Source organism: Myodes glareolus, chromosome 1 (assembly GCF_982192425.1).
Source record: "Myodes glareolus chromosome 1, mMyoGla1.1, whole genome shotgun sequence".
Taxonomy (NCBI): Eukaryota; Metazoa; Chordata; class Mammalia; order Rodentia; family Cricetidae; genus Myodes; species Myodes glareolus.
The window spans coordinates 29812510-29838347 of record NC_142026.1 but is presented as its reverse complement, the minus strand read 5'-3'; the positions used below and the strand labels follow the sequence as shown (position 1 = coordinate 29838347).

The 25838-nt window shown below is 46.0% G+C and overlaps 2 protein-coding genes across 10 annotated transcripts in view; one reads left to right on the top strand and one right to left on the bottom strand.

Annotated features, from left to right (window-relative positions):
- The window catches only part of Usp40 (ubiquitin specific peptidase 40), an 86102-nt gene extending 76770 nt beyond the window's left edge, over positions 1 to 9332 (top strand). For both annotated transcript variants that reach the window (XM_048428962.3, XM_048428963.3), the window contains 7 exons: positions 347 to 441; positions 2138 to 2256; positions 2911 to 2976; positions 4237 to 4447; positions 4572 to 4667; positions 5803 to 5897; positions 7713 to 9332. In XM_048428962.3, coding sequence (XP_048284919.2) covers positions 347 to 441; positions 2138 to 2256; positions 2911 to 2976; positions 4237 to 4447; positions 4572 to 4667; positions 5803 to 5897; positions 7713 to 7824 — 794 coding nt within the window. In that variant the 3' untranslated portion in view covers positions 7825 to 9332. The remainder of the gene's footprint in view (positions 1 to 346; positions 442 to 2137; positions 2257 to 2910; positions 2977 to 4236; positions 4448 to 4571; positions 4668 to 5802; positions 5898 to 7712) is intronic.
- A 651-nt stretch (positions 9333 to 9983) lies between these two features.
- Positions 9984 to 25838, bottom strand: part of Dgkd (diacylglycerol kinase delta) — a 98347-nt gene continuing 82492 nt past the window's right edge. For 6 of the 8 annotated variants that reach the window (XM_085696961.2, XM_085696975.2, XM_048428972.3 and 3 more), the window contains 14 exons: positions 25406 to 25531; positions 23685 to 23781; positions 21484 to 21594; positions 20433 to 20529; positions 20148 to 20255; positions 19204 to 19317; positions 18299 to 18433; positions 17803 to 17954; positions 16375 to 16486; positions 16203 to 16295; positions 15274 to 15393; positions 14221 to 14338; positions 12865 to 12995; positions 9984 to 12059 (listed from right to left, as the gene is read on the bottom strand). In XM_085696961.2, the coding sequence (XP_085553087.2) occupies positions 11970 to 12059; positions 12865 to 12995; positions 14221 to 14338; positions 15274 to 15393; positions 16203 to 16295; positions 16375 to 16486; positions 17803 to 17954; positions 18299 to 18433; positions 19204 to 19317; positions 20148 to 20255; positions 20433 to 20529; positions 21484 to 21594; positions 23685 to 23781; positions 25406 to 25531 (1604 nt within the window). In that variant the 3' untranslated portion in view covers positions 9984 to 11969. The remainder of the gene's footprint in view (positions 12060 to 12864; positions 12996 to 14220; positions 14339 to 15273; positions 15394 to 16202; positions 16296 to 16374; positions 16487 to 17802; positions 17955 to 18298; positions 18434 to 19203; positions 19318 to 20147; positions 20256 to 20432; positions 20530 to 21483; positions 21595 to 23684; positions 23782 to 25405; positions 25532 to 25838) is intronic. The other 2 variants (XM_085696969.2, XM_085696973.2) reach the window with 2 other exon arrangements.

Here is a 25838-nt window from a genome sequence, read left to right as displayed (position 1 = left end):
AAAATCCTACTCTTAAATATGCACACACATGGGGAAATACACAGAAAAATTAAAAGTTCAGGTAAGTGTTTTGAGAAAGCAAAAGAGCATAGCATATCTGACCAGCAGTCTTCTGTGAGGCAGGGAGGGATGGGGGAAAGCAGCCATAGGGAGATAGCATTAAGTGTAATCCATCACACTCCCTGGCTGCTGAATGGCTAACAGTAAAGTCATGAGCAGATACAAAGGGCTCAGGTCAGAGGTTAAGACAGTGCTCTAGTGAGCCTGTTTTCAGACTGAAAACATGGCAGAGAAACATGAAGTAAGGTTAGGTTCTTCCCAAATAAGGATCTCTGTCCTTTCGAAGGTGCTCCTGTCCCCGAGCCTGCAGACGTTTCCCTCCTCTACTTGGGAGATGTGAAGATCTCAGAAGAGGCCACATTGGTGGAACTGAAGTCAAAGGTCAGGCCCCTTCCTGAAGCATTCTTTGGTGTTGATATGGCTTATTCCCAGAAAATATTAATTAATATATTCTTCTATTTCCTCTTCCCCCAATTACAGTCTGTCCTGATATGGCATGTGTTATATGCCATGGTCAGGGGTAAGTATCAGCAGGCAGCCCACATTTGACACTTCTGATATCTGTTGGTGCCATTGCCCTGGTGGTTTCCACTCACCCAGTTCTCACAGGCATGATGTGCTTGTGTTTGGATCTGTCCTCAGGGGCCAGTGGCTTATGTTCATTTTGACTTTTTAGGAAACATGGCTTCTTGAATCATCTATAAAGCATTTCCTTTAGTTCTTCATTTATATTGTTTGTACATTGTGATCCACTTGTCATTAGTTCCAAGCTGTGTTGTATGGGTTTCCCTTGGTCAGCTGAGCGCTGACTGTATTAGGATGCTAACCTGGACATTTGTTGTCTTGTATGTCACATTCTCACCATGCAGCTGGGAAGGCTGGATGATATTACAGCATACAGTGATGGGACAGCATCTTGTGCTGTTAGACTGCTTCCGCTACTAAAGGGACAGACACAGTGCCTAGTATGACCTGCAGTGGGCACCTTTTGTGTCCCCAGTGAATGAAATAACCCTCCTTGAGAAAAGCAGTGGCTCCATTCCCATGAAAACAAATGGGAAGGCTTTTTTTATTCCTGGTACTCAGTTGAAATATAAAAGGTGGCCATTTTTAGGCCAAAAAAATAATTCCCCACGCCTGCTTCATCCCCCCGGTAAAAGGGGCTTAAAGATTCCTGCCCTTTTGAAATTAGAGCATGCAGTTTGGACCTTCCTGTTGAAGCAAAAGTCTTTTAAATATTTCAAAACCAAAAGTCTTGTCACCAAAGAGAAGATGTGTTTGCAGACTGTGCTCATGTAGATGAAAGCTGAAGAGGAGTCTTGGCTTTACTCAAGCAGGCTCTGCGTGTATGAGTTACACCCATGTAGAATTGATTCTTAAGTGGCTTTGTAAAAACATAATTAAGAAGTTTTTCAGTTTGAGTGTAATGGTACATAACTTTAATTCCAGCACTTGGGAGGCAGAGGTGGATGGATGGATCTCTGTGAGTTCAAGGCCAGCCTGACCTACATAATGAATGCAAGGACAGCCAGGACTAGTAGAGAGAACTTGCCTCAAAACAACAAACAATAACAACAAAAAAATTCAGCCATACATGCTGGTACACACCTATAATTACAATACATAAGAGGCTAGGCGGGATTAGCTGCAAAGCAGGAGCCTGTCTCAAATTTTAAAAATAATAGTTTTTTTTATTTTGGATTTAGAAATAGAAAGCTCATTTTTCTGGTCTGTTTCAGTGAAAGGAATATAAAAAGTACCAGGATATACTTCATTTAAGATGGAGATATTTCTGTAATATTTTGGATTTTTTAGACAGAAGATGATATATCTATCTCAGACTGGCCTGGAATACAAACATGTAGCTAAGGATGACCTTAAACTCATCCTCCTGCCTCCACCTCCCAAGTGCTGTGGTTGTGGACATGTCCTACCACACTAGACTCTTCTGTAGTTTCTGATAAATTTATTGACATTCCAACAATGAGGTGCTTGTACCTTGGAGTCATGTAGTGTTTCATTCAGATGCTCTGGAATGCTTTTAAAATCAGAGGCAAAATGTCTGTTTCTTTCTTAGGCCATGGCCTTGCCCTCTGTCTCCAAGCTTGCAGTCCAGTCCACAGCCCTGCTTAGGGTCTGGACAGTGGAGAACAAGCGTCCCAGCAGGCTCTTGCGTACTGGCTGGCGACAGCTCAAGTGAGTGTCTCAGTGGATTCCTGGTCCTGCTGTCACTGTAGGGGCTAGAGAGCAAGAAGGGCCCCTCAGGGAAGCTGTCCCATGAGTCAGATTTTCCCAGAAAACCCATCCCTAGGAACTTGTATTGGATAAGCTTCTTGTCCCAGGTTAACTCTGGGACAAAATCAGCCTCCATACTAAGATCAGACATAGAACTGTGAATTTTCTTTGTGCTCTAGAGACTACAAGATCATAACTTAAAGGATTTCCGAGTGACTCAAGAATTAGAGCTCTTTGATATTCAGGGCTCACACATGTGACCTGCTGCTCTACCTCCAGAACCCTAGTGGGAATGTTTCAGGCATTTGATTTTAGTTTCCTTTAGCAAGAGCAGCCCTAACATATTCTTTCATGTCTGTCCAATTATCAACCAAAAAGCAAAAGGCCAGAGGAAGGTTTCATTGTCATCTGGCCATCTTCATAGAGCTGGGCCTCCATGTATAGTGAGGAATGACCCAGTGCCTGAGAAACAGCCACAGCAGTGTTCCAGGTGTTCTCCTTTTCTGAATGCAGCACTCAGAAGGCACCCCTTTTGTTCAGGAAAAATGTTTAGAATTGGGGCCTGGGGCTTGGAGAAAACCTAGTGACTTACTCAGTTGCTCTGTTTCATCTCAGGGAGTACAGACTGGGCCGGAGAGCAGAGCTCTGCTTAGAGCTTCTTCAAAAAGAGGAAGACCTGGGGTAAGGAAGCCGGTCGCACACCTCCCACAGGGTGGCAGTTTCCCTAAAAATGTAAGAGCCTGGTGAGAAATGTGGTGCTCCCACTGCTTCTGCATAGTCCAACAACTCCAGCTGTGACTGGTGTGGCTGAAGCAGGAGTACCACAGGTTCAATGCCAGCCTAGGCTATGTAACAAGAACCTGCCTTAAAAAAAAAAAACAAAAAAACCTAGATTATTTTCTAGAGATCTGTGTGGCTTTCTGGTATTAACAGCAGTGAGTGTTTTTTCCTGTCAAACCCAAGGAGCTCTTGACAATCTGAGACATTAAGGGCTGCACACCCATAGCCCTCCCCAGGGCATGTGATTTATAGTGGGTCCTGTCACTCTGCCCCTGTTGACACACGTGTGCTGAGTGATGTACTTGCTGGTGTCTGTCTCCTGGTCTATTATATAAGTGCTTATGAGAGCAGTGTTCCTTTTTTCATTGCAGCCCCAAGATCTGCAATAGTATCTGTGATGTAGTAATTATTTATACACAAAAGAAGTACCCCAAAATCATCTATACTCAAAGCATTTTGTGCTTTTTGCACATGAGGACATATTTATATGACCTTTATGATTATCAGTGAGTACTCCCTTCCCTTTCCCCATTTCAGTTCCATCCGGGCCCGACCCTTCCTTAACCCCAGTCTAAGAGCACATCTGTAGAAAGGGAGACAGACTAGGGACCAATTTGTATGAATACTTTGAATCTCTTAAATGCTTTGCTCTCCTTGAAAGTGAGGTCATGATGTTTTCTAGTCCCATACGCAGCACTCATATGAGTATTGATTTCACCCTCAAATCCACATTGAGTATTTATCATTTAGATGCTTCCTGAATTGGCAAATGAAAACAGGGCATCTTGTTCATGAATTTTCCAGTGCTGTGATTGCTACTAAGCTTTTTTCCAACAGGCTTTCAAACCTCTATTTTATGAGCATGGGTGATTGTTCTGTATATTTTTCATGTTTCTCCAGAAGTTTCTCAGCAGACAATCTGATTGGTTTGAACCCCTTTTATCCGGAGTGACCAGACTCTGGGTAATGTTTGTTGTAAACAATGTCTTTCATAGCAGCAGCAGCAGAGCCTTGTGCCACACAGCTATGTCTTCTATGTGCCCCTTGTCACACTGCTGCAGGAACTCTACTGCAGACTTGGGTGGGGAGCCTTGCCCATCATGCTCTGCAGCATTCATCTTTTCTGTGCTTTTGCCTGGTGCCCACTTTGCTCGTCTTCAGCCCTCGGGATGTGCTGCTGAGGACACAGCTACACATTCCCGGTGAGAGGGCCTACACCCTGCCAATGGACCTGGTATGGGACACCACCCGAGGATGGACTGCTGGCTCCTTGAGGCAGAGAGTGGCTGATTTCTATTCTCTTCCTGTGGAGAAGATTGAAATTGCCAAATATTTTCCTGAAAAGTTTGAGTGGCTTCCAATATCTAGCTGGGTGAGTTGAGCTTTCTCAGAGAAAGCAGAGCTGGTTGACCTGACAATAGAACAAGTTTTTCACAGTGGCAGAGATCCCATGAAAACTTCAAGTCGAATTTTATTGATATTTGATTTTCCAATAGAATCAGCAAGTTGCCAAAAGGAAAAAGAAGAAAAACCAAGATACTTTGCAAGGAGGACCATATTACTTGAAAGATGGAGACACTATTGGCATTAAGGTGAGTTAAAAGTGAATTTACCATTGGAAACACAAGGATCAAATGTTTTGTAGAGAAACTTAACAGGTAATCTCATTTTACATAAATTGTTTCAGAGAATGAATGAGAAGAGGGAAAGACAGAAATTCATTGTGTGAAAGAGGAAGAGCCTTGAGATCAGCACTGCCAAGGACTTAGGCCACCTTGCTTATGATGACCCTTGTCCTAGTTTCTTTGTCTGTCACTATGATACAAATCCCTAACAGAAGGGAGAAAGGGCTCATTGTAGCTCACAGTTCCAAAGTACAGCCTATAATGGAGAAGTCACAGGGACAGGAGCACGAGAAACCTTGTCACATCACAACCATAGTTGGGAACAGTGATGAGTACATGCTTGCTGCTCACCTTGCTCCATTTCACAGTCCAGGATTCTGTGTCCAGAGAGTGATGCCACTTGTAGTAGATGGGTCTTCCCACCATAGTTGAGGCAATCAACATATCCCCCACAGACATGCCCCAAGAGATTCTAGATCCTGGCAAGTTGACAGGTAATACAAACTATCATACCCAATAAATATAAAAATCTAACTCTAAATAAAACACTAGCAAAAAAACAGGCATGGTGCTTTAGACTTGGACTTGGGAGTTGGAGGCAGGAGGATTTTAAGTTTTGGGCCAGTCTAGACTTTAAATTTATTTTATTCGTGTGTGTGTGTCTGTATGTGTAGACAGATGCCAGGGGAGGATGTTGGGTATCCTGCTCTAGCATTTTGCACTTATTCTTTTACTGAACCTGGAACTAGACTGGTGGCCAGCAAGCTCTGAGCAGACATGCCTGACTTTTTCCACATAGTTTCTGGAGATTTGAATTCAGGTTCTCATGCTTGAACCACAAGTACTCTTACCTGCTAAGCCATCCTCCCAACTATAGGAAGGGCAGAACAGACTCTAAAAGTTATCTTCTGATCTCCATACATTCTGTGGCATGCATATAAAATGTGCATGCACACACATGCAAATATTGACTGAAAAAAGTCTTAAGAGTTCTTCAAAAATCAGTTAAGTCTGAGTATCTTGTTAATTTGAATAGTTACTACATGCCTGTTCTAAATGTAGGTCTGACTGAAAACTTGGTCTTCATTGTTTCAAAATATAGAATCTCCTGTTTGATGATGATGATGACTTCAGCACAATCAGAGATGACATTGGAAAGGAAAACCAGAAGCAGCTGGCTTTGGAGAAAAAGAAAAGGTAACTCTGAGACTTGGCCAGGCCCCACTCAAAGGCCACCAGGAATGAAACCTGGTGTTCTTGCTACCCTTTCAGACATGTCATCTGATCTTCTGCGGGGCCTTAGCTGTCACCTAACAGTGCATGGAACGTTGTGAATTGGTCTTGCTGTTACTGTGTCCTGTGTTCAGCCAGGCACACCCCATTTGCATGCTACTGGAATGGCTGTGTCCTTACCAGCCAGCACTGCTTCCCACTTTGTCCATCTTATTTTTTGAGACTTAATGTTATTATAAGCTTCCAGATTCAAAAGCTACCAATGGGCTCATTATGAGCTCACCTTCATAGTCAGTATCATTGTTACCTAACCACCCTCTCAGAGCATGCCTACTCTTCACTGACAGCCCATCACAACTGGGATTTTGGCACTCTGCTGCCAAACACAGGTGAACCTCAGAGTAACTGGTGGCATAGATACTAACTAGCTTATCTGTAGAGCATATCTCTGTGAGCTTGATGGCTGGGTCAAATGCTAGGGCTATTGGCATAAACAGACCTGCTAGTAGAAAGGTCAACAAGCTAATAAAAACACAGATTAAAAAGTATGAGCAGACAATTCACAGAATTCACAGAATGGTCAGCATACATAAAATGCTTAACTAAGTTCATTCATTAACAAAATGTCAATTAAAACCACAACACATTTCAGCATTACTGAAATGATGGCACCATGGAAAGAAGACAGTGCCTGGTACAGTGGCCCGGCTGGCAGGAACACCACTTTGGAGGTGTTTTCCCATACTGAGGCGCACACACTTGTCACACAGCAGTACCCTCAGAAACTCACTTTTCGCAGACACTGCAGAAAGGAGCGCCAAATTGTAGTTGTATCAAAGAGTTCCACAATATCCAGGAATGGAGAATAACAAAGGTTTATTTATTTGGGGATAAACTCACATTAAGGGTAGTGATCCACAGTCCTATGTGTGCACTGGGAACTGAAACCAAATCTGGCAGAAAAAAAAGGGCCACGCATGCTTTTTGTCTGCACTCATAGTACATGAGATCACACCCAAAGTGGGCCGGTATTTTAAAGACTATTGACTGAAGGAGTTCCCACAATGCACAGTAGCTTGAACTCGGTCTTAGCACGAGTCTGTCACGGGAGTCACCTGCAGAGGGCATGTGCAGTATGAATGACAGACCAGCAGCCACAGTGCCATGATTGTGTGTTTGGGAGTCACAGTGGAGACTGGTCTGCTAAGTGGTGAGAGTGGTAGTTACCTGGGGACAGGGACTGAAGGAGCAAAATGGAGATGCCTAAACTGTCACATAAGTGTGTGATTATGATTTGGGAACACTGTGAATGTTAATTTTCAACCTAAAATGTGCAGGAGAAAAGGGTTACTCTGTTGAATGTCTAGCCAGGATATGGGGAACTACCTTCTCACAGGGATGGCATGAGAGTGAACCAGGGCCCTCAGGTGTGCAGTTTGAAAACATCTGTCCAATTTGCAAACCCTGTTCTACCTTGAGCACTAGTATCAGGAATTCATCTGGGAGTCATTATAAGTACCTTCGGCACAGGGGCTGAAGAGATGGCTCTTGGCTGCTTTTACACAGGACCTAGCTTCAGTTCCCAGCACCCACATGCTGGCTCACACCATTTATAACCCCTGTTTCAGGGTACCCAGTGCCCTCTTCTGACTTCCACAGGCACCAGGCATGTAGACAAAACACTCATATACATATAAAAATAAGTAAATCTTAAAAAAAAAAATTAAATAGGCCCCTCACCCATGGTTGTGTATCAGTGACACCTTCTGTCTCCCACAGCCGAGAAGTCCTACGTGCACAGAGCAGTGATGTGTTCTCCAATGCAGAGATGGTCACTCGGCCCCGGGGACCAGAAGCTTCTCTGTCCATCCATGTTGCGAGCTTCAGATAGCCCCTGCAGCGTATTGTACTGTACTCCAGATAGAACCACTCTATCAATTCCATGACTGCTGCCTTGTGGGTTTATGGTGGACAAGCTGGTTGACTCCATAGCTAATGATATCAAGTCTTCAGCTTTGCGACAAGCAAAGGGATGACATTTCTCAGGCCAAGCAAGAGTACCTGATCACCATTTCTGCGACACAGCAGCTGCAGAGCTGGCCCAGACCCAGATACTGTGCCAGTCAGTATGGGCATCCCAAACCTGGTCCCAGTGGCCTCTTTCCAAAAAATGTACTTCTGGACAATGGCAAGTTGTTCAAAGAGGACAAATCTGATAGGTAAGACACATGGTCCGTTATTTACACTGTTGAGGTGACCAGTAAGTCATCTAAAGCTGAAGCTGCAAAGAAAGAGTATGTGTGTCCTGAATTCATTCTTGGTTCCAGCCTTCACCATAGCATGTGCCTCTTCTTGGGCCAAGTTCAAAGTAGAACTCTAAGACAGCTGTGCAGGAAGAGCCAAGTATGGCACCCATGGCTCAGGCTGACGTTCCCTTGGTGTGATGTTTACCACCTATAGCCTGGCAAGAGGCAGGGCATTACAAAAGCCTAGCACAACAAATCCAGGTTCCCAGTTGTCCTGAGCAAACTGAGGCCTTTTCCTTCTCAGTCAGTACAGGTAAATAGCTCATCTAAGAGATCTGGTATTCATGTACTGTAACTAATACGCTATCAAAACAGTATCTGTTACTGAACTGGCAGGTTTGGGACCCTTGACTGACTTAGTCTATGTCAGCACTCCTAAGAGGAGTTGTCAAGGTCTCAGCTTCTCATCAGTTCTTACACGTCTTCATGTAAGAGAACTAAGGTAGGAAGAGACAGAGTTTAAGAAGTAACTTTGGCCTGGGCTTCAGCTGTCCCTTGCTGGCTAGTTTTTCACATTCTGGTATAGCCATGTTGGTGGTGCTGATACGCCATGTTGGTGGTGCTGATACTCAGCAGGTAGCCTGTTCTTCCTTCATCTGCCCAACACCATTTGCCAGAGTCAGTGTCATTTTAGGTGACCATTTCTGTTGAAGCACTTGTATCATAAGATGTTGGACTTGGACTAGTGACCATGTCTTTGTAGCTACACACCAAGGGGTTCCAGGAGACCCAAATAGTAAACATTACTTGATTATACCTGAGCCCTCTGGGTAATGGCTACTGTTTCTTGTACTGTAACTGACATAGCTCCTTAGATTATCCTTTCAACCCAGCTTCTGGCACAGTCCTGATGTGCAAACTGAGACACTTTGCTTATGTCTTGAGCCAGAGGCTCTCTGACTCTTAAGTACCTGGAGGAGCCAGAAGACATGTCTCAAGTGCTGGCTGCAGCCCAAGCCTGTTGACAGGCCTTTCTATTTGGTTGGGTTTTCTTTGTTTTCTTTTTAATTGGGAGATAGAATAGGCTAAACAGAGGGGGAAAAAACACTAAGACTTTATTAAAAAAATAAAATAAACCATTTTTAAAGTTGCAGTCCTTGGTTCTGTCATACACTGACTGCTTATGTTCTGCTGCTTGAAGAGAACTTGTATGCTCTAGCAACTTCAGACACTCAACAAACATGGCTTATATTAGAAATAGTGCTTTGGGAATAAGTATATTTTGGCTTAAAATAAATCTAGACTTGTGGTTAAGTATTTTGGTAGAAAATGGTTGTCACATAGCTCTGTTCACTATTCTGAGAACAGGATCTGGCCAGGGCCAAAGTGGTACCAAGAATTTCCTGTCCATCTAAAACTGTGGTTTCATAGCTGCTAGTTCCCTCTAGATCAGACTTAACTATGAGGGACTCAATGGTGGCAGAATCTTCATACTGCCTAAGGGAACATAAACAGATCCCTCTTTTAAGGTCAGTAAACCAAACAACAGTGTATGGAAGTGATTCATTGCACCTTGACAAGAAGCATGAACAGCTGCTGCAGTCCACCAGCTGAGACATCTGCACTGACTTTTTTGTTGCTAATGACTAACCCAGGGCTGTGCTGACTGAACAGCCCATCCAACAGACACCCCCACCCCAACCCCAATGCAATGACTCTGTTTTGCTTTATAGCTACCAAGTCAGCCTGTTTTCAGAGCAGCAAGCAATTGTCAGAGCACAAGAATGAGGACAGGAATGCTGACTGTGGAAGATCAAAAACAGGCTTGTTTTTATTATACACAGAAGAACTTATTTACAACTCTCTGATGTGGACTATGTACATAACAATACAAGAGGCATCTGCTCCAAGTGATCACTATAAATTAAGATTATAAATATGAGGGTTAGCCCCACCTGCAGGCACAAAACCTTTTCTCCAATTCCCCAGGGATCTTTCCTTCTCTCCCTCTCTGAAGAGACTGGACCTCTCACTTCTTGTTGACTATATAACACTGCTGCTTTGGTCACTAACAACTGATTCCCAGCACCTCTTACCCAAATGCAATGCTTTCTCAAGGGGCCACTGAAGACTTGAGTGTTGCCCTCAGTTGCTTCTCCTCCTCCACCAACCTAAATTTCAGTTGATCTGTCACAGGCTCTATGACTTCTCGAAGGTCAGATGATCCATGCCTTCACATTCCAGATGGAAAGGTGACAACTGTTTTCATTCAGGGTTGCTTTCATGGAGGCAACAAAGTCCACAGGCAGACCAGAGATTTTTCCCAGCGTACACGTGACATGTAACGGATCCCACAGATAACGGGCAGTTGCTTTGATGAAACTCTAGGTCTAGGGCACAATACAGCAGGAATTGCACTGTAGGCTCCCCATGCTCCACTCTACTGGCTCTCAGATGTCACCAATGAAGGGAAGATGATCAAGGCATCTGCAGAACAAGCAGCACTTCAACCCTGCCTCCTTGGCTGGGGCTGCAGAAGGCTCCACCCAGAGTCCAACTCAGCACTTCTCATGTCGGATAGAAAAGCACTGGCAGAGTTCCTCTCTGGCTGAGGACAACCCAGCAGCCCTCCTGCCAAGGCTGAGCTAAAGTTCTTTCCAGCTGGTATACAAGTCCCTGTTGAGGATTGCCATCTCTGAAAGCGGGGAAAAGGGTTAAGTCAGTGGCAATGAAGGCCAAGGGCATCCCCACCTAGGAACTACCCATTGAGAGTATAGTCTGGGTCTTGTGGAGCTTTTGCCACCAACAGTGCCACCTGCTGTTTCAGAGCCAATTCTGCCCAGCAGATAATGGCAGGGCAGCAGCAATGTGGGCTCTGGTTAGAGTCCTCACAGACACCTCCTGGGACACCAGGACTCACAGCAGATGAGAAGTCACTACAAAGCCTGAGATTCTGGGCCACCTGAGGTGGAACCTAGGCTGCCCCTAGCAACTATTCATTCTCCCATGGCATGCTTGGTCTCCACCATAACGCTGAGCTAGTGTAAACTCATCCTTGTCTGCCGAGACTAGACTGCAGACACCTCTAGCATCCTAAGCAGATACATGGACTGTCCACGTGCTCACAGCCCGAGGCCTGGCCTAAGCAGGAGGGCTTTCCTTTCCTCCTTCACAGATAATAGGCCTGGAAACATATCCCTGTCACTTTCAAACCAGGAAAGTGCATAACCTTTGTTTTTAAAAATTAAAATTTGTGAACAAAAGGGACAGTAGCAGTGGGCAGCCTTTGCAAGGCTGCTGTGAAGAACCACAGAGTGGCTGTCAGGCACAGAGAACATTCTGGTAAGGACCACTGAGGCTGGACCCAACTCTGCTTCTGAGACCTAGTAGAGGTGGAAATGGTACTGCCCAGTGTAACCAATAAAGGACACTGGAAAGGAGTACACAGGACAGTCTGAGCATGTGGCCCAGGTAAGAAGGTTCTGCAGAGGTGCCAGGTGCCGGGCGGTCAGGCTTCACCATATTCCCTGTGATCCACAAGGCAGGTCAGCAAGAGCCACAAGTGGATTGACACAGTCTTCCCCGAATGACTGCAGCTAGGAAAAGTATTCTCAAAGGTAGCTGTGTTGGTATGTTCAAGACTCCAAAGCTGTAACCAACAGGCATCAGGCTTCCTGTCACTAACAAAAGGAATAGCACCATGAGAAAGGCCAGGGGCTGAGTGGTGGCAGTATCCTCCCTGGGCCTCAGTCTCGGGAGGAGCGGAGGATGCAGGCAGAGAATGCAGAGGTTAGACCTCGGCGGCAGGGGAGCTCCGGCTCAGCTCCTTGATCCCACAAAGGATCCTCTTCATGTGGCCCACTTTGGTCACGCCGAGGTCCTGCAACAGAGAAGTCAGGCAACATGGATACCAGGAAGAGAGTTCAGGCCAGAGGCTTTACAGATTGGCTGCCACCAACAAGTTTTTTCAGTCTCTTTTTCAAATACAAATGAGGAAAATATCAGCAGATGAAATAGGAAGAAATTGGCACAAACGTCAGTCATGCAGATACCCAACATGTGGCTCTACAAAGACTGCTGTCATGAAGGACAGCCAGCAGACAAAGAACAGAGGCCTGACAGCAAGTGGGTGGCAGGTAGCTTTTTGCCACCTTAGGACAAACCAGAAACAAAGCCCAGAAGACAGCTCTTTAAGCCCACACGGGCCAGGGCTCGGCTATGTAAGTAGAGTGCAATGGGTGCAGACCTGACCACACATGCACAGAGAGGGAAGGATGAGCAGTCTGACCCTCTTCCTGGGCTTGAGAAAACCAATTCTTCCATCTTCACTCCCTATGGAACACAGTAGGACCCACCAGCCACTGGAACCTAGAGCTTATCAGCTGAACCTGTGACCACAGGGCTGCATGCCCTAGTTTCTAATGTTAGAATAGTACCTTCATAATGTGGCTAAGAAAACCAAGGCTTTCACGCATTGTGTCTGCACCTGCCCTTGCTTATCTGTGTCAGAGGATGTCACCATTGATAAAGGCAAGGACCATGGTCAACCTGAGGTACATAGACAAGTCCAAGAACTGTGTGATGGCTGGTGATGCTAGGATGCAGCCAGGTCAGGGAAGAGGACATAGCTGAAAGGAGTGTGTAAAAGCCCAGGTGTGGGTTCTAGGAAGACACCTGTGAAGTACCTTGAGGTCCCTCCGCTCCAGGTGCAGGAGCTCAGAGCCCCGGATGTCGTGCCGCGTGAAGATGTCCTTATACTCACAGAGACTGAGGTGCTCCAGCCAGGCAGCAACCTCCTCTGTCCCCCAGAGGTGAACTGTCAGAGACGGAAAAGCACGAGTGCAGTGAATGCTCAGAGCCCAGCAGCCAACACCAAGACACCCAGCAGTGCTACCCAAGATGCCTCCAGCAACCAGCACCCAAGACATCCCAGCAGTGGCACCCAAGATGCCTCCAGCAACCTGCACCCACGACATCCCAGCAGTGGCACCCAAGATGCCTCCAGCAACCTGCACCCAAGACATCCCAGCAGTGGCACCCAAGATGTCCCCAGAAGCTAGAACCCATCACCTAACCACAGGCACTGTGCTCCAGCAGTGCAGAGGAGACAGAGCCACCCTCCTCTGAGGGACATGCACTGCAGGAGTGCTGGCTACTCCTGCCAGGTGGGTCACCAGCCTTTTGGATACCTCTAAGTTCCAGAGGCATTAAATACCACCAAATATAATGGGAACATCTTGGTGACTAAAGCCAGCATTTCTTCCAGCTTCCAGAGGAGCTCACAGTTGGAGCACTACAGGGAGACATGCAGAGACTGAGGCCATGCAGAGTCAGATCCACCATCATTCACATAAACCCAATTCTAGACAAACATGCAAAGATGAAAAATCAAACAGGAGCTGCCCTCAGTGGCGACAGATACCACACCAAATCTAGCCCTGGCCCCCAAAGGTGCCAGACACAGCCACAGTGCTCTGGGCTGACCACTGAGATACATTTTAATCCCCAATTTACTGATCCAAGGGGAGATCAGTAAATTTTCTTTAGCGCCATTTCCTATTGATTTCTTCACCCACAATCACTGGTTGCCTGGAGTGCCAGACTTAGGAACCTTGATCAGTGAGTCAATTAAATGGGAATCAGCAGCCTGCCAGAAGGAGCAAACGTAGAGGACCCCAGAAGTCTGAGTTTTGTGTCTCCAAGTTTGTCTTGTCATTTCTGTTGTCGTTCTCCCTACTTCAAGCCCCCAAATTCAGAGTAGGCAGGTCAGCTCAGTTGCCCATCACCCCACAGTCTCCATGGAAGGTGCACTTGAGCAGGGCATGATATCAGTCAGTATCCAAACATAGAGAAAGGAAGCAAGCAAGGTTTGGTTTTGTAGCTACAAGACAGACTAGTGCAGCCAATGTGACTAGGGATCATAGCACAAGGACCAAGGGGAAGGGTCTCAAGGTTGAGGAGAAAAGCAGAGACCAGGAGAACTGAGTCAGGACAGCTGGTATTGACAGTCAGCGAGAGACACGAAGGAGAGGGGCAGGTACCAGGGGCTCCTAGGCTACTGTGAACTTCTTTGTTCTTATTATTTTTCTCCTTTTTAAACTTGGTCACGAGGCGGAATTTACCACTGCGGCTGCGTTTAGAAAGATCCAGCATCACGTTCTGTTGGAGAGAGTAGGAAGCACTGAGAATGAGGAATTCATTTGCTAAGACCAAATCTATACTTGGGGGTTGCGGGTAGGAAGAAACATGTTCATTAAATGTTTTACTCTCTCGTATATTTCTTTGGATGATTCTTAAACATGGTTTAAGTTATTTATTTGCATGTAAGCCATGTATGTATGAGTGCCCAGCAAGACCAGAAATGGGCATTGGATCCCATGGAAGTGGAGTTAGACATAGTTGTGAGCTGCCTAATGTAGGTGCTGGGGACCAAACACAGGTCCTCTGGAAAAGATACTTGTGTTCTTAACCTCTAAGCCCCAACATCCTCATCCTTATTTTTACACACTGCTGCCAAAGGTTCCAACAGACTAAGTTGGGCAGAGGTACTGTTTTGTATTATTTACCTTCTGTAACTATGTTAAAGAGGACATTGTCTCCTGTGTTATAGGAGGCCAAGATGACTTTTTCTCTTGACTATTCCATCTCTAAGACACCAGAAGTCCAGAGGTAGCCCTAGGGCTTGTCCTTGCCAGATGCTTCCCTCTACTGCCTCCTCCTGCAGAAGATTCTATCCAAGGGAGAATATGCCCTGGAACCCTGCCTGTCCAAACTATTTGATATGCACCAAGTTGGAATGTGAAGTCCCCATAGATGCAAACTGAATGGGGATTGGACACATCAGCTCAATCCCTGCCAATCCCCAAGAAGCTGCAATGGATCTAGTCACAGCAGCGGGCTAGCTCCACATCTTCCCACCTGCTTCTCCCCAAGTCCCGACTGTTTCAGTGGCAGTGGGGACACATTTGTCAAGGGTCTTTTTAGTAGAGACGTCTCCAGAAGGAATACCAGGGGCTCCAAACCAAAGCTGCCTCAAGGGCTACATTGCACACAGGCACGAACAGCATGAGCCATTAAACTCAAGACCCACTTACCTCTTCCTCACCAGGCTCCATGGGCTGGCAGAGCCAGGGTGTGTCTGTCAGCTTCCTGAGCTGCTGGTCTATCTCAACTAGGGCAGTCCCAAGCCGTTCCTTCTGAGGGGGATCCAACTGCTGCTCCAGAGGGAGGGAGAGAAAAATGGAACTGCTAACCACAGCAAGCCTGGACCAGCCAAGCAAGGTGGGTAAGGCTTAGATCAAGCTCCTCAAGCATGGCTATAAAAACTTTGCAGAACTGGAAGCTAAGGTAAGGCTTGAGCCCAAAACCTCCCTTCCTTAGGGAATAGGTGAGGATGGGTGAACCTGTGCTGGCTTTGGGAAGCCACATGCAGCAACCCTGACACCTGGCCAGCTGTAGTCCCTTTAGGTTTTTCTGTCACCAAACAGGCAGGTCATGCTCCTCCTGCACAAGCACAGGAGAGCACTAAGGCAGCAGCTAGAGCATTCAGGACAGTACCACTTTGGAGTAGAGAATGGGACTCTAGTCTAGGAGTCTTCAAAAGGCCCTTCCAAGCCATACTGAAGCTAGTGTCCAGTCATCCAAGCTCCTAGAGCTTGACAACACACCCACTCCGCCCAATAAACCAAGGGTTAACCCAGCAGCCAGTTTCACATGCTGAGTAAGACATGAAAGCACAGCAAACCTGATGTGACTGGCACCTAGCCATAAGAAGAGGGTAGAAACATGTTTTATCCACTACATGGATACAGTTAAGAGAGGTCTTTAACATCTGACTACACCCTGGCTGAGATGTTGCCAAAGAGTGTGACCACAACCCAATGGCTACACTACATGGTTTTGAAGTCTCTTCCTTCAGATTTGGGACCCTGAACCGAAAACTGCTACCCTTCAGTGCCCAACACCCTGGTGACAAGGGTAATCGCACATACACCCAGAACCCTGTTGTTGCTTATCAGCTCACCAGAGCCATCTTCCCAGCCAGCAGCAGCTCTGTCTCACTGCGCAGAACTCTGATGTTATTCACCATTTCTAGAACAAAGCTGCAGTTCAAGCCCTAAAAGAACAAATGCATTCATGTAGAAGGCCAAGAGCTACAAAGGTGAGGAGCAGTCAGGTCCAAAAACACCAATTACCTCTGTGGTCCTGGGCTTGCCGTATACTCGCTCCATGGCTTTGGAGCTGGCATTGACAGCATGTGCGAGTTCCTGTTCCATGTCTCTGTGGGACTGCGCTATTTCCCGAATGCTGAAGAAGGAAGGAGGCACATGTCAGGCCTTTACACACTGCTTATGAACACTCAGAGGACAGATATACAGGGATGTACTTGTCTGGCAAGTCATCACAACCTCAGTCACAGCCACTGGCACATCACACCTCAATCAGTAACAAACAGTGGACTTATGTGGGAAATATGATATCAAATCCTAACTTTTCCAGGAAAGAAAATGTATAAAATGAAATCTCTCTTATAAAATGGAAAGCAGAAAGGCAGCTTTGCAGACATTCTTGCCATCAAGAAACTCAGAGACACAGACTGCACCAGGCCAAGCCATTCTGCAATCTGAAGTTACCTACCTCTGAGGGAACCTGGTGTAGTGATTAATTAGCTCTGAGACAGAACAGCCTGGGCAAGACCAAGGGCCAAAGAGAGGGTGGCTCAAAGAAGCTGGGCAAGGTGAGATGGGATGGGACAGAGCATGCTGGGTGAGAAGCTTGGAGCAACTTCCACTTCCTGTGGAAAGCATGAACTGCTGATGGCTCTCAAAAGGCTGTCCTAGTAAACACCCCTTCCAGGCAGGCTTACTAGGCTACAGGGACTACAAAGTGATAGGACCATGGCCCTTGCAAAACAAGGAACTAGACAAACATGACTGATAGGGAAGGGAGCAGAATGGGGGTTGCACCAGTGTCAGCTACTTGCCAAGGAGAGACAACAGCATGGAGGCAGAGGAGCCTACAGATGCCCACAAGAACCAAAGAGAAACTGACCTGCTAAGGAGTGTGAAGCCTCTGCCCCATGAGAGTAAGGCAGACATGGCCAGGAAACACACAGAGCACCCACAGTCAGAGCCAAAGAAAAAGCTCAAGAGAAACAAAAAATGGACATCCAAGGGCACTAACTGGTTTGCAGCTTCACAGGAGAATTGAGAGGCTAAGCTGTTGAAAGGACAAGAACTTCCGGAGAAAGTCCCAGGTAAGCAGAGAGGAGCCTGCAGTGGCAATGCCACAAGAACAGCAGCAGCTCTAGGAACCACTTGTCAAGGGCAGCTAAAAGAAGAAAACCCTGTTGATTTTCCTGAATAAAGACCAGAGCAGGGTGCACACTACTCTCCAGGGCACCTGAGGCCTTTCTCAAAAATCCAGTATGGGATTTAAAGATTTAGCTCTGAAAATCCCTGTGGATCTTACATTTTCACTGCACAAACCTGAATAACCAAGACTAGGGAAGGAAGCCAAGCCAGAGCAGTCAGGCTTAGGCCCCTCAGTGAAGCAGAGCCAGCAAATGGGAATTGGAGAAGTCCAAAAGCTTGCAAGGCCTCAAGGAACACAGCAGAGCCTACCTGTGAATGAGGCCCCCTGCTGCCTGCCCAAACTGGTCCATCTGGGTAGCTTCCTCCTCAGACAGGATCTCAGGGTGCAAGGAAAAGGATGGTGGGCGGGGCAGCTCACACTTCTGTTTGTCCTCCCAAGACTTCAGAGTGTTCTCAAAGGCCTAAGACATGAGAACCAGAGTCAGACTTCTGTGCCCTCCCTCCAGAGGGTGAGCACACACCTGCCCACAACACAAGAGTTCAGCAAGGTAACAGCTATGTATGAAAGAGATCTTAGTTTCATGTTTTGAAACATGTCTCACTATATAACCTGAGATGGCCTTTTGCCTCTGGATTACTGAGACTATAGGGTATGCCACTACATCAGCTAATCTCTGTATGGTGAAGAGAAGCCTAAGAACAAAGCATCAAACACATTTGCCTCTCTTATGAACGTACAAGTGAGCCTACGGGCAAGCCACTGGTAGCTCCCACCCCACCCGCCCCTGCTAGCAGTTGTTCTTACCCTGTCTCTGGTCAGAGTCTGTGCCCTGTTCTTGTGCACAATCCGAATGTACCCAGGTGGTTGGATCCAGGCTTCTCCATCCACCTGCACAGGCACGCCCTCGTCCCCCAGGATGGAGATCTTCACTGTGCGACACTGGGCAGATGCCATTAATAGTTATTTAGGTGCCAAGGGTTTTAAAGCACCCACAGGCCTTGCTCTGAATGTCTGGCTGTTGGCCTAAGGCCATCCTTTTCTATCCTCTGCTCTGTTGCCCCACCTGCCCCTACTGTTCCCTCCCCAGACATGAAATAAGTAGATGCAGAAGATGTGCAGATAGATATCAAAGTATAAAGGAATCAGTTGTGATCCATGCTGTGTGTAAACATTCCCAGGGCAGACCAAAGTCCAACAGCAAATGATGAGGTCCTGCAACTCTTCATACAAAAATGTGCCCAAGAACAAAAACATAAACTTTATAATCAGCTGACTGTTGGAAACAGTGCAAGAAGACATCAGCAAATCTCACCCAATAGATTTTATCAGCACTCCACTGTATATAAAGTCACTTCCTCCCTGCCCTTCAAGTGAATGGACCTGTACCAGCTCATCAATACTGTCAGAATTAAAGAGAGCCTCAGAGTTGTGTGCCAGATCCTGGTGTGCTCACTCACTGTTACAGACAGCTCCATGCCCACAGTGTACTACTTCTGCAGCAGACATGGCTCAGCTGGGTCTTTTTTACTCCGGCAAGGCTCAGAGCACTCACTGGGAGAGGGAGACAGAGTGGGGCTACCTTTAGATCCTAGGAAGACACCTGTACTGTGAGTAAATCTGGGAGTCCTAGGCCAGGCCTTGTCTCTCCAAACAGGGATGAGTCCCCCAGAAGGGGATGGGCTAGATCTCTGGAGCAGCATGGCCAGTACCTGGGCAATCCGATGATGCTGTAGCTTAATTACACGAGACACAGCCATTTGCATGCTGCCGAACACAGCAACCACCTCCAGAATCTTATCATCAAATGATGGAGCTGCAAAAGTCTGAAAAAGCCAGCATGAAAGCTGTCTGTCCCACTTCCCTAAACACCCTGCCCCTTGTTTTGCTTCCTGCTCTGGGGGCTCTGATGAAGCAGACAGGCCCATACCCAGTGGTAAATGCAACACCAGGGGGAGTATCTGTTACCCAGGTAGCACACTGCCTAGGACTAGCTCTCACACCTGCTACTTATTAGCCATGAGACCTCAGACAAGTTATTCATGCCCTTCTTCCTTCAGAGCAAAGTAACACTGCTTACTCCTTAGGGGCAGGTATGTGAAATGAATGTGCTAACAGATGCTTAGAACAGTGCCCCACTCTTAAGTCTACAATAAATGATAGTTGTTTTCTTTTTAGTTACATGCAAAGATGCCATTCCCCTGGTTAAAGCCTATCGATATCTTCCTACATTCTTAGCATAAATTCCAGACCTGCCTTTGTCTTCTATAGCCCCATGCAATTGAAGCCCTATGGACATCTCCCTTCTCAGTGCATGCATTTTACACTGCAGTTAGGGAACCTTTCTCTATGCACTCTATCCCTTCTTGCTTCTCAGCTTCTACATCTTGTTTTTAATACCAACATGGTGTATTCCCCATCTGGTACCGACCAACTTGATCAGGCTAAATTCTCCTTCAAGTCTCAACTTCCCCTCACTTGATCATATGCTAGGCCTGTCTTCTAGATAGCAGTCTAATCAGTGAAGGATTAGACAGACAGCCTGTCTGTCTGGTCTTCCACCATGGCCACTGCCAGGATCAGGGATATGTAACATCTAGTCACAAATCCCTGACATTGCTAAACCCAGCCCACCCACCTCAAACCCCATACGTACATCATCTTCCTTGGTGCCCCCCCAGAAGTTGGTTCCTCCAGCATAGCTGGGAATGTTGAGGACGGCAATTCCCTGAAGACTTGGGAGAGGAATCGGGCGCCCATCGCACTGAGCCACAAAAAGACAGATGGAGAGAAAAAAGCAATGCTCAGTATGCACCAGTCCTTCCCCAGCACTAGATATGCTGGAGGCCTGAGGTGAGGAGAGCACCTCAGGGAGTCCAACAGGAATGCTCTATAGCCAAGGATAGGAGATCACACGCAAGGCCAGAAGGCTACCACTTACCTCAAGCAGCACTTTTTGCTCCAAGTTCCTGTAGGTTCTGTGCAGCAGTTCTTTGGTGCCGAGGACACCATACCACATCATGTTCTTAGTCCGACTCCTGGAAAAAGAAGTATTACCTTGGGCAGGATTTCCCTTACAGTAACTTGAATTACTGCTGCAGAGCTTGGGGAGTCAGCAACTATGATAGCAGGACCATAACAAGAGATTCTGGGCTTCTCAGACATGCAAAAAGAGTAAATTTACCAAGAAGTATGCTACAAACTGACATTCTGTCAAGAAAGCAATCATACCCTGAAAATCAAGTAAGTGACCCTCAAAAAAATTTTATATATCATAACTTCTGGCCATAAAATTATGCTGGGGAGATGAATAGTGGATAAAGTGCTTGCTATGCAAGCATGAGGACTGGAGTTGAATCTCCAGAACCCACATACACACAACTGGATGCGGTAGAGCATATCCATAATCTCAGGGCACCCTGGCTTGACAGAAAGCAAAGCAAGAAAATCCCCAGAAGCCCATGGACCAGCCAGCCAGGTACATAGCAGTGAAAAATAGAAAATTTTCTCAAAAAAGGGTGGAAAGCAATGACCACATAACACTTGAGATAGTCTTCTGACCTCTACACATGCAGTGTAGCATGTGCTCATGCACACCCACTCACACACATACAAATAAATAAAATTATGCTTGCCATAGAGAATTTGGAAAACACAGGAAAGCACAAGGGAAAAAAATAATTTCCAAATCCCCAACCTCTATACACCCTATGTCCTGATGATAACTGGGAGAAGACTCTAGGCAGTCTGTAGATGAGCAGAGTTCTCCCAACAAACAGTGCTGGGACAGTGACCCTGCAGCACACTTGTGTCACCTGCCTCTAATGAGCCATCATAGACTCTGATGCTAGGTAAGAGACAACCGATTCTAGTCATCCATCATCACTGGTTTACTTGTGTCCAGTCTGCCCAAGCTGGCCAACTCCTTCCCCTTCTAAGCTGGCTTCTTGAGTTGCCTGCTTTCCACTCTTCTGACAATAAGGATTACCTACCTGCATTTCTCTGGGTGCTCATCACGCTTGTTGTTGAAGTCCAGAGATATCTTCGCATCCAAACCAATGCCAAAATAGTTGTTCATGACACACTTCTCTGTGTAGTACTCTCTGCAAAGGTGAGTTTAAAGGCTCACAACAGCTCTGCTGACAAACTCCTTCACAGACTGACCTGCTGCCACGTTTTCCGTGTTTTGCTGGTGTTTCACTTTAGTGTTTTGTTTTCCTGTGTTTAGAGTTTGAACCCAGTGCCCTGATTCAGGGTTTGTTTGGGGTGTTTGTTTGTTTCAGTATGAGGTCTACTGAGATATAATTCACATACAATATCACTACTACTTTAAAGTACATGATTCAACAGTTTTTAGTATACTCAAAGTCCTTTCATCTCTACAGTCAAATTTCAGAACCATCATCACTTGCACTGGCTCCTAATTCCTTGCCATTCTGACCCTAGAAATCACTGATCCACTGGAGATGCCTATCCAGGACCTGTCAAATAAATGGAATGAAACAGTATAGCCTATGTCTCTGGCTCTTTTCCTTCATCCACAGTTTATCTTTATTGCAAAGCAATCTTCCATTATATGGACACACTATAGTTTTGTCTATCAACTGATGGACATTCAAATTGTTTTATGTTCTAGTGATGACTTGGAAGCATTAATGCATAGTGTTACTGTAGACATGTGTTTTAGAATCTCTAGAGTTTGTACCATGGGCAGAACCACTGGCACACAGAGCTTCTGGTTTGCACTTCTGAAGCACTGCCAGCCTATTTCCCAGAGATCTTCATGGCATGCTTCTCTAACATCCCTATACTGCCCAAGCAGTCTCTGAAGTGAAAGGGCAGTGACTGAAAATACCTGTACCAATGTCAAAGGCCTCCGTGCTCCAGAGCACTGCTGGGGACTTGTCTTTGGCACTGTCTCTGCACTCACCTACTCCTCCATGGGTGTGTCCTACCCCGTGCACTTCCTCCAATTCCAGGGAAGGAAGACATTGAGGAGGGTAAATTCTGAAAACTCCCATAGACACTAGACATGAAGAGGGGCTCCGCAAAGCTTGCACCAAAATGCTAATACATTTTAACCTATGTTTCTTACAAACTAATGAAAACCAAAATCTATAATAAGAGCCCTTCCTGATCACACATCTAATTCAAGTGCCTTGTAACTTCTCAGAAAAGCTCTGGGGTCAAACTATTTTAAGAACAAAAGAACAGGTGATGAATAGTATTTATAGTTCCAGGCGGAGGGAGTAATGCAGAAAATTGGAGAAGAGAGGAAGTTGGGTTCAGGTATCTAAGGAAGAGGAAGCTATCAATGACAGAGAGGGAAAAAGTAGGCTTAGTTACAGACGGGGGCCATAACATCAAAGGAAAGGAAGTCTCCTGTTCCAGGGTCCCAAGGGTGCTATCCCAGAGTGACTACAGCTCTGGGCCTGCTGAGGAAGACCATCAGGGTCTGAGCATAAGACCAGACCAGGAGCAGAGACCCATGTACCACCAGGCTGACTGAAGGCCTCTGCACCACACGAGTACTCCATCACACCACACCAGACAGTAAGAGCAGGCAACTTATAGCCAGCTGTCACTAGCCTCTAGCTGCCCACAGCTGTAATCAACAGCAAGAAAAAGATGTCTAGATTATTGTCTTTTTGGTTTGAGGAATACCATCTGCAGTGAGCTCTAATATACAAAAGGGATCCATTAAAACACTAGGCAGATGTCCTCAGGGTATTAAAACACAGCAGAAGAGGTCACACCTCCACTGGAACACAACATAGAGCAACAACCAGACTTTCTCTCTAAAACCCTGTCTCCTGGGAACCCTAAGACCCAGGAAAGAACCACATAGAGGATCTTTCAGTCCAGAAATGCTAAATCATTGAGGGGATGGCAAACACCATGGGGAAACAAGAGACAAAGACAAAAACAATGTAATGAGTAAAGCAGTGTCAACACAGTCAACACTGATCTGACCTGGGACAGGACAATAACAGGTCTGTCCTCTGCTATCCTACAGTAGGCTATAGGGAAGGCTCTCAGACACACTTCCAAGGCTGCAATTTTCCTCATTCAAGAACAGCCAAAAGTGAGCCTGCTACTCAGCTGTCTGCTAATGGCTCCAACTGATTTATTAATCAGGCCTCGGCACTCCGCATCCTAACAAAATGTCCCATTGGTGTTGCCTCATACTCACAGGTTTTCAGGTTCAGCATTAAAGGGATCAGCATTAATTAGCAAGCGACTGATGACTGAGCCCCCTGGCAAGGAGCCAGACATCCCTGCCCGAACACCTGAAAGGGAAGAGGAAGAGGGTACTGGCCAGGAACTCTAGACAGAACAAATCAAATCTCCAAGGTTGACACCACATATTCTAGAAGACAACATTATAAACAAGTGCTCCAATTTGACTAACAATTCAAAATCACCACTACCATCCCATATTTATGGGACAAAAGTAGGTTATATTAGACAACAGAATTTAATACCCAGAATACACCTAAACACTGTTTCCTTGGGCTACCTTAACTTTTATTTAAACAGGTACTGTTCCAGGCTGGGGATACTACCCTGTAAGTTATTGGCCAAGGGAGACCCTAGGAGCTCCCAAAACAACAAGTACTATTGACATTGCTCTTGGTTGTCCACTATAACTACATGGTAAAACTCTCTTGCTAAAGACACAGCACACTTGGCTTTCAGGACAAAGAGAAGTCAATCTGGAACTCTCTCCCTCCTGGCTAGCTTTCATGGAGCTGAAATGTGCTTTGTGGACTGCCCGGAGAAAAAATATCAATGGTCTTACCCACCACTAGTTCCTGCATGCTGCAATACTGACCTGTCAGGCAAGATGTGCCCACTGATACAACAGTGGTATGACTATTATGGGTAACTACCACTTTCTGCCTATATTTGTGGCTTGCACCACAAGATGGGGAATTCATGCCTAGTTCTGTAAACCTGGCCAATAGTCCACACTGGGAAGAGTATGGGTCCTAAGAGAGAACCTGCTGTTTTGCTAACAATCATGATGTCAAATTACAATATAAAAACTTATTTCTACCTATAGGTTAGTGCTATGTTCTACCTTCATCAGAGAAGCTTCTTTCTCCAGTGGGAAGTGGTTAATGTAGAGACCCTAAATTGGTCAAAGCACTGAGAATGAATGAGTATTGAATGCTCTAGACAGAGGTATCTATATCAATCCCTTCCAAAGGCTCAGGGAACACTGAGAAAAACAGGACAGGAAAACAAACAAACAAACCTGTAAGAGCCAGAGGATGGGGAAGAGAGCTGTAAGGTACTGTCTTATGGACATAACATGGCGACTACACTCAAAACTCAAAGCAGCACTGATTACCTGCATAATATCAAGCCAGTCAAAATTCAAACATAGACAGGAGAAAGGTTCCTTCTAAGGCCATGGGCCCAGTTAAGGAACTACTGGCAGTTGATAGTTCTTGGGGGAGAGCAGATCATTTTTGTTCGGTGTGTGGCTATTCATAAATTGCCCATGTTACAGTGGATGGAACAAACCTATAAACACTAATTAGACTCAGCGGAATACAAAAAAAAAATTAAATTTAAGAGGAAGAAATAAAGTAGGGAGAACACATTGGAGGGCCATGGGGGGGGATCTGAAGGGGAGTATTGGATAGATATGATCAAAATACATTGTATATATGTATGAAATTGCTAAAGAATAAAAAAACAGTAATTAAACAAAAAGGCAGTTTTCATACAGACACATAAACTACAGAGTTCTGTCACCATTTCCATGGGCCTACAAGCTCTTCAAGGATAGCAATACTCTTATTTTAAGACCCAGGGTGTCACAAGACCAGTCATGGCCAGCAAGCCAGCCTCCTTGGTACCCACCCCAAACCTGAGACCCCCAGGGGTGAGTGGCTTACTCACTTGGATATAGGATCTTGGTGTTCAGAGCAGGCAAGCCATCCCGGCTTCCTGTCTGGGGAGGGAGTGAGGCAGAGCTGCCAAGGGATAGACCTTTGCTCATTAGCTTTTCACAAGGGGCTCTGGATGCTGTAAAACAGAGCAACATACTTGAAACTGTCCAAAGTCAAACACAGCTGAAAGGAGTCACAACAAAATGAGCAGACAGGAGGGCTGTGGGAAGAAGGAGAGTTACAAGCCTCTCATCAGCCAGTAGTATGTGAGATGAACAGTCCTGCGTAAAGAGAGAGGTCCTTACACATACACTGGCATACACTGTGGGTCTGGATTCATCCTGAAGGGACACAGACATGGAAAGCAGTATAAGGATGGAGAGTCTGGGTGTAGAAGGCACAGAGTTCTGATGCCAATCAACACTATGTCTAGTCTAGAAGAG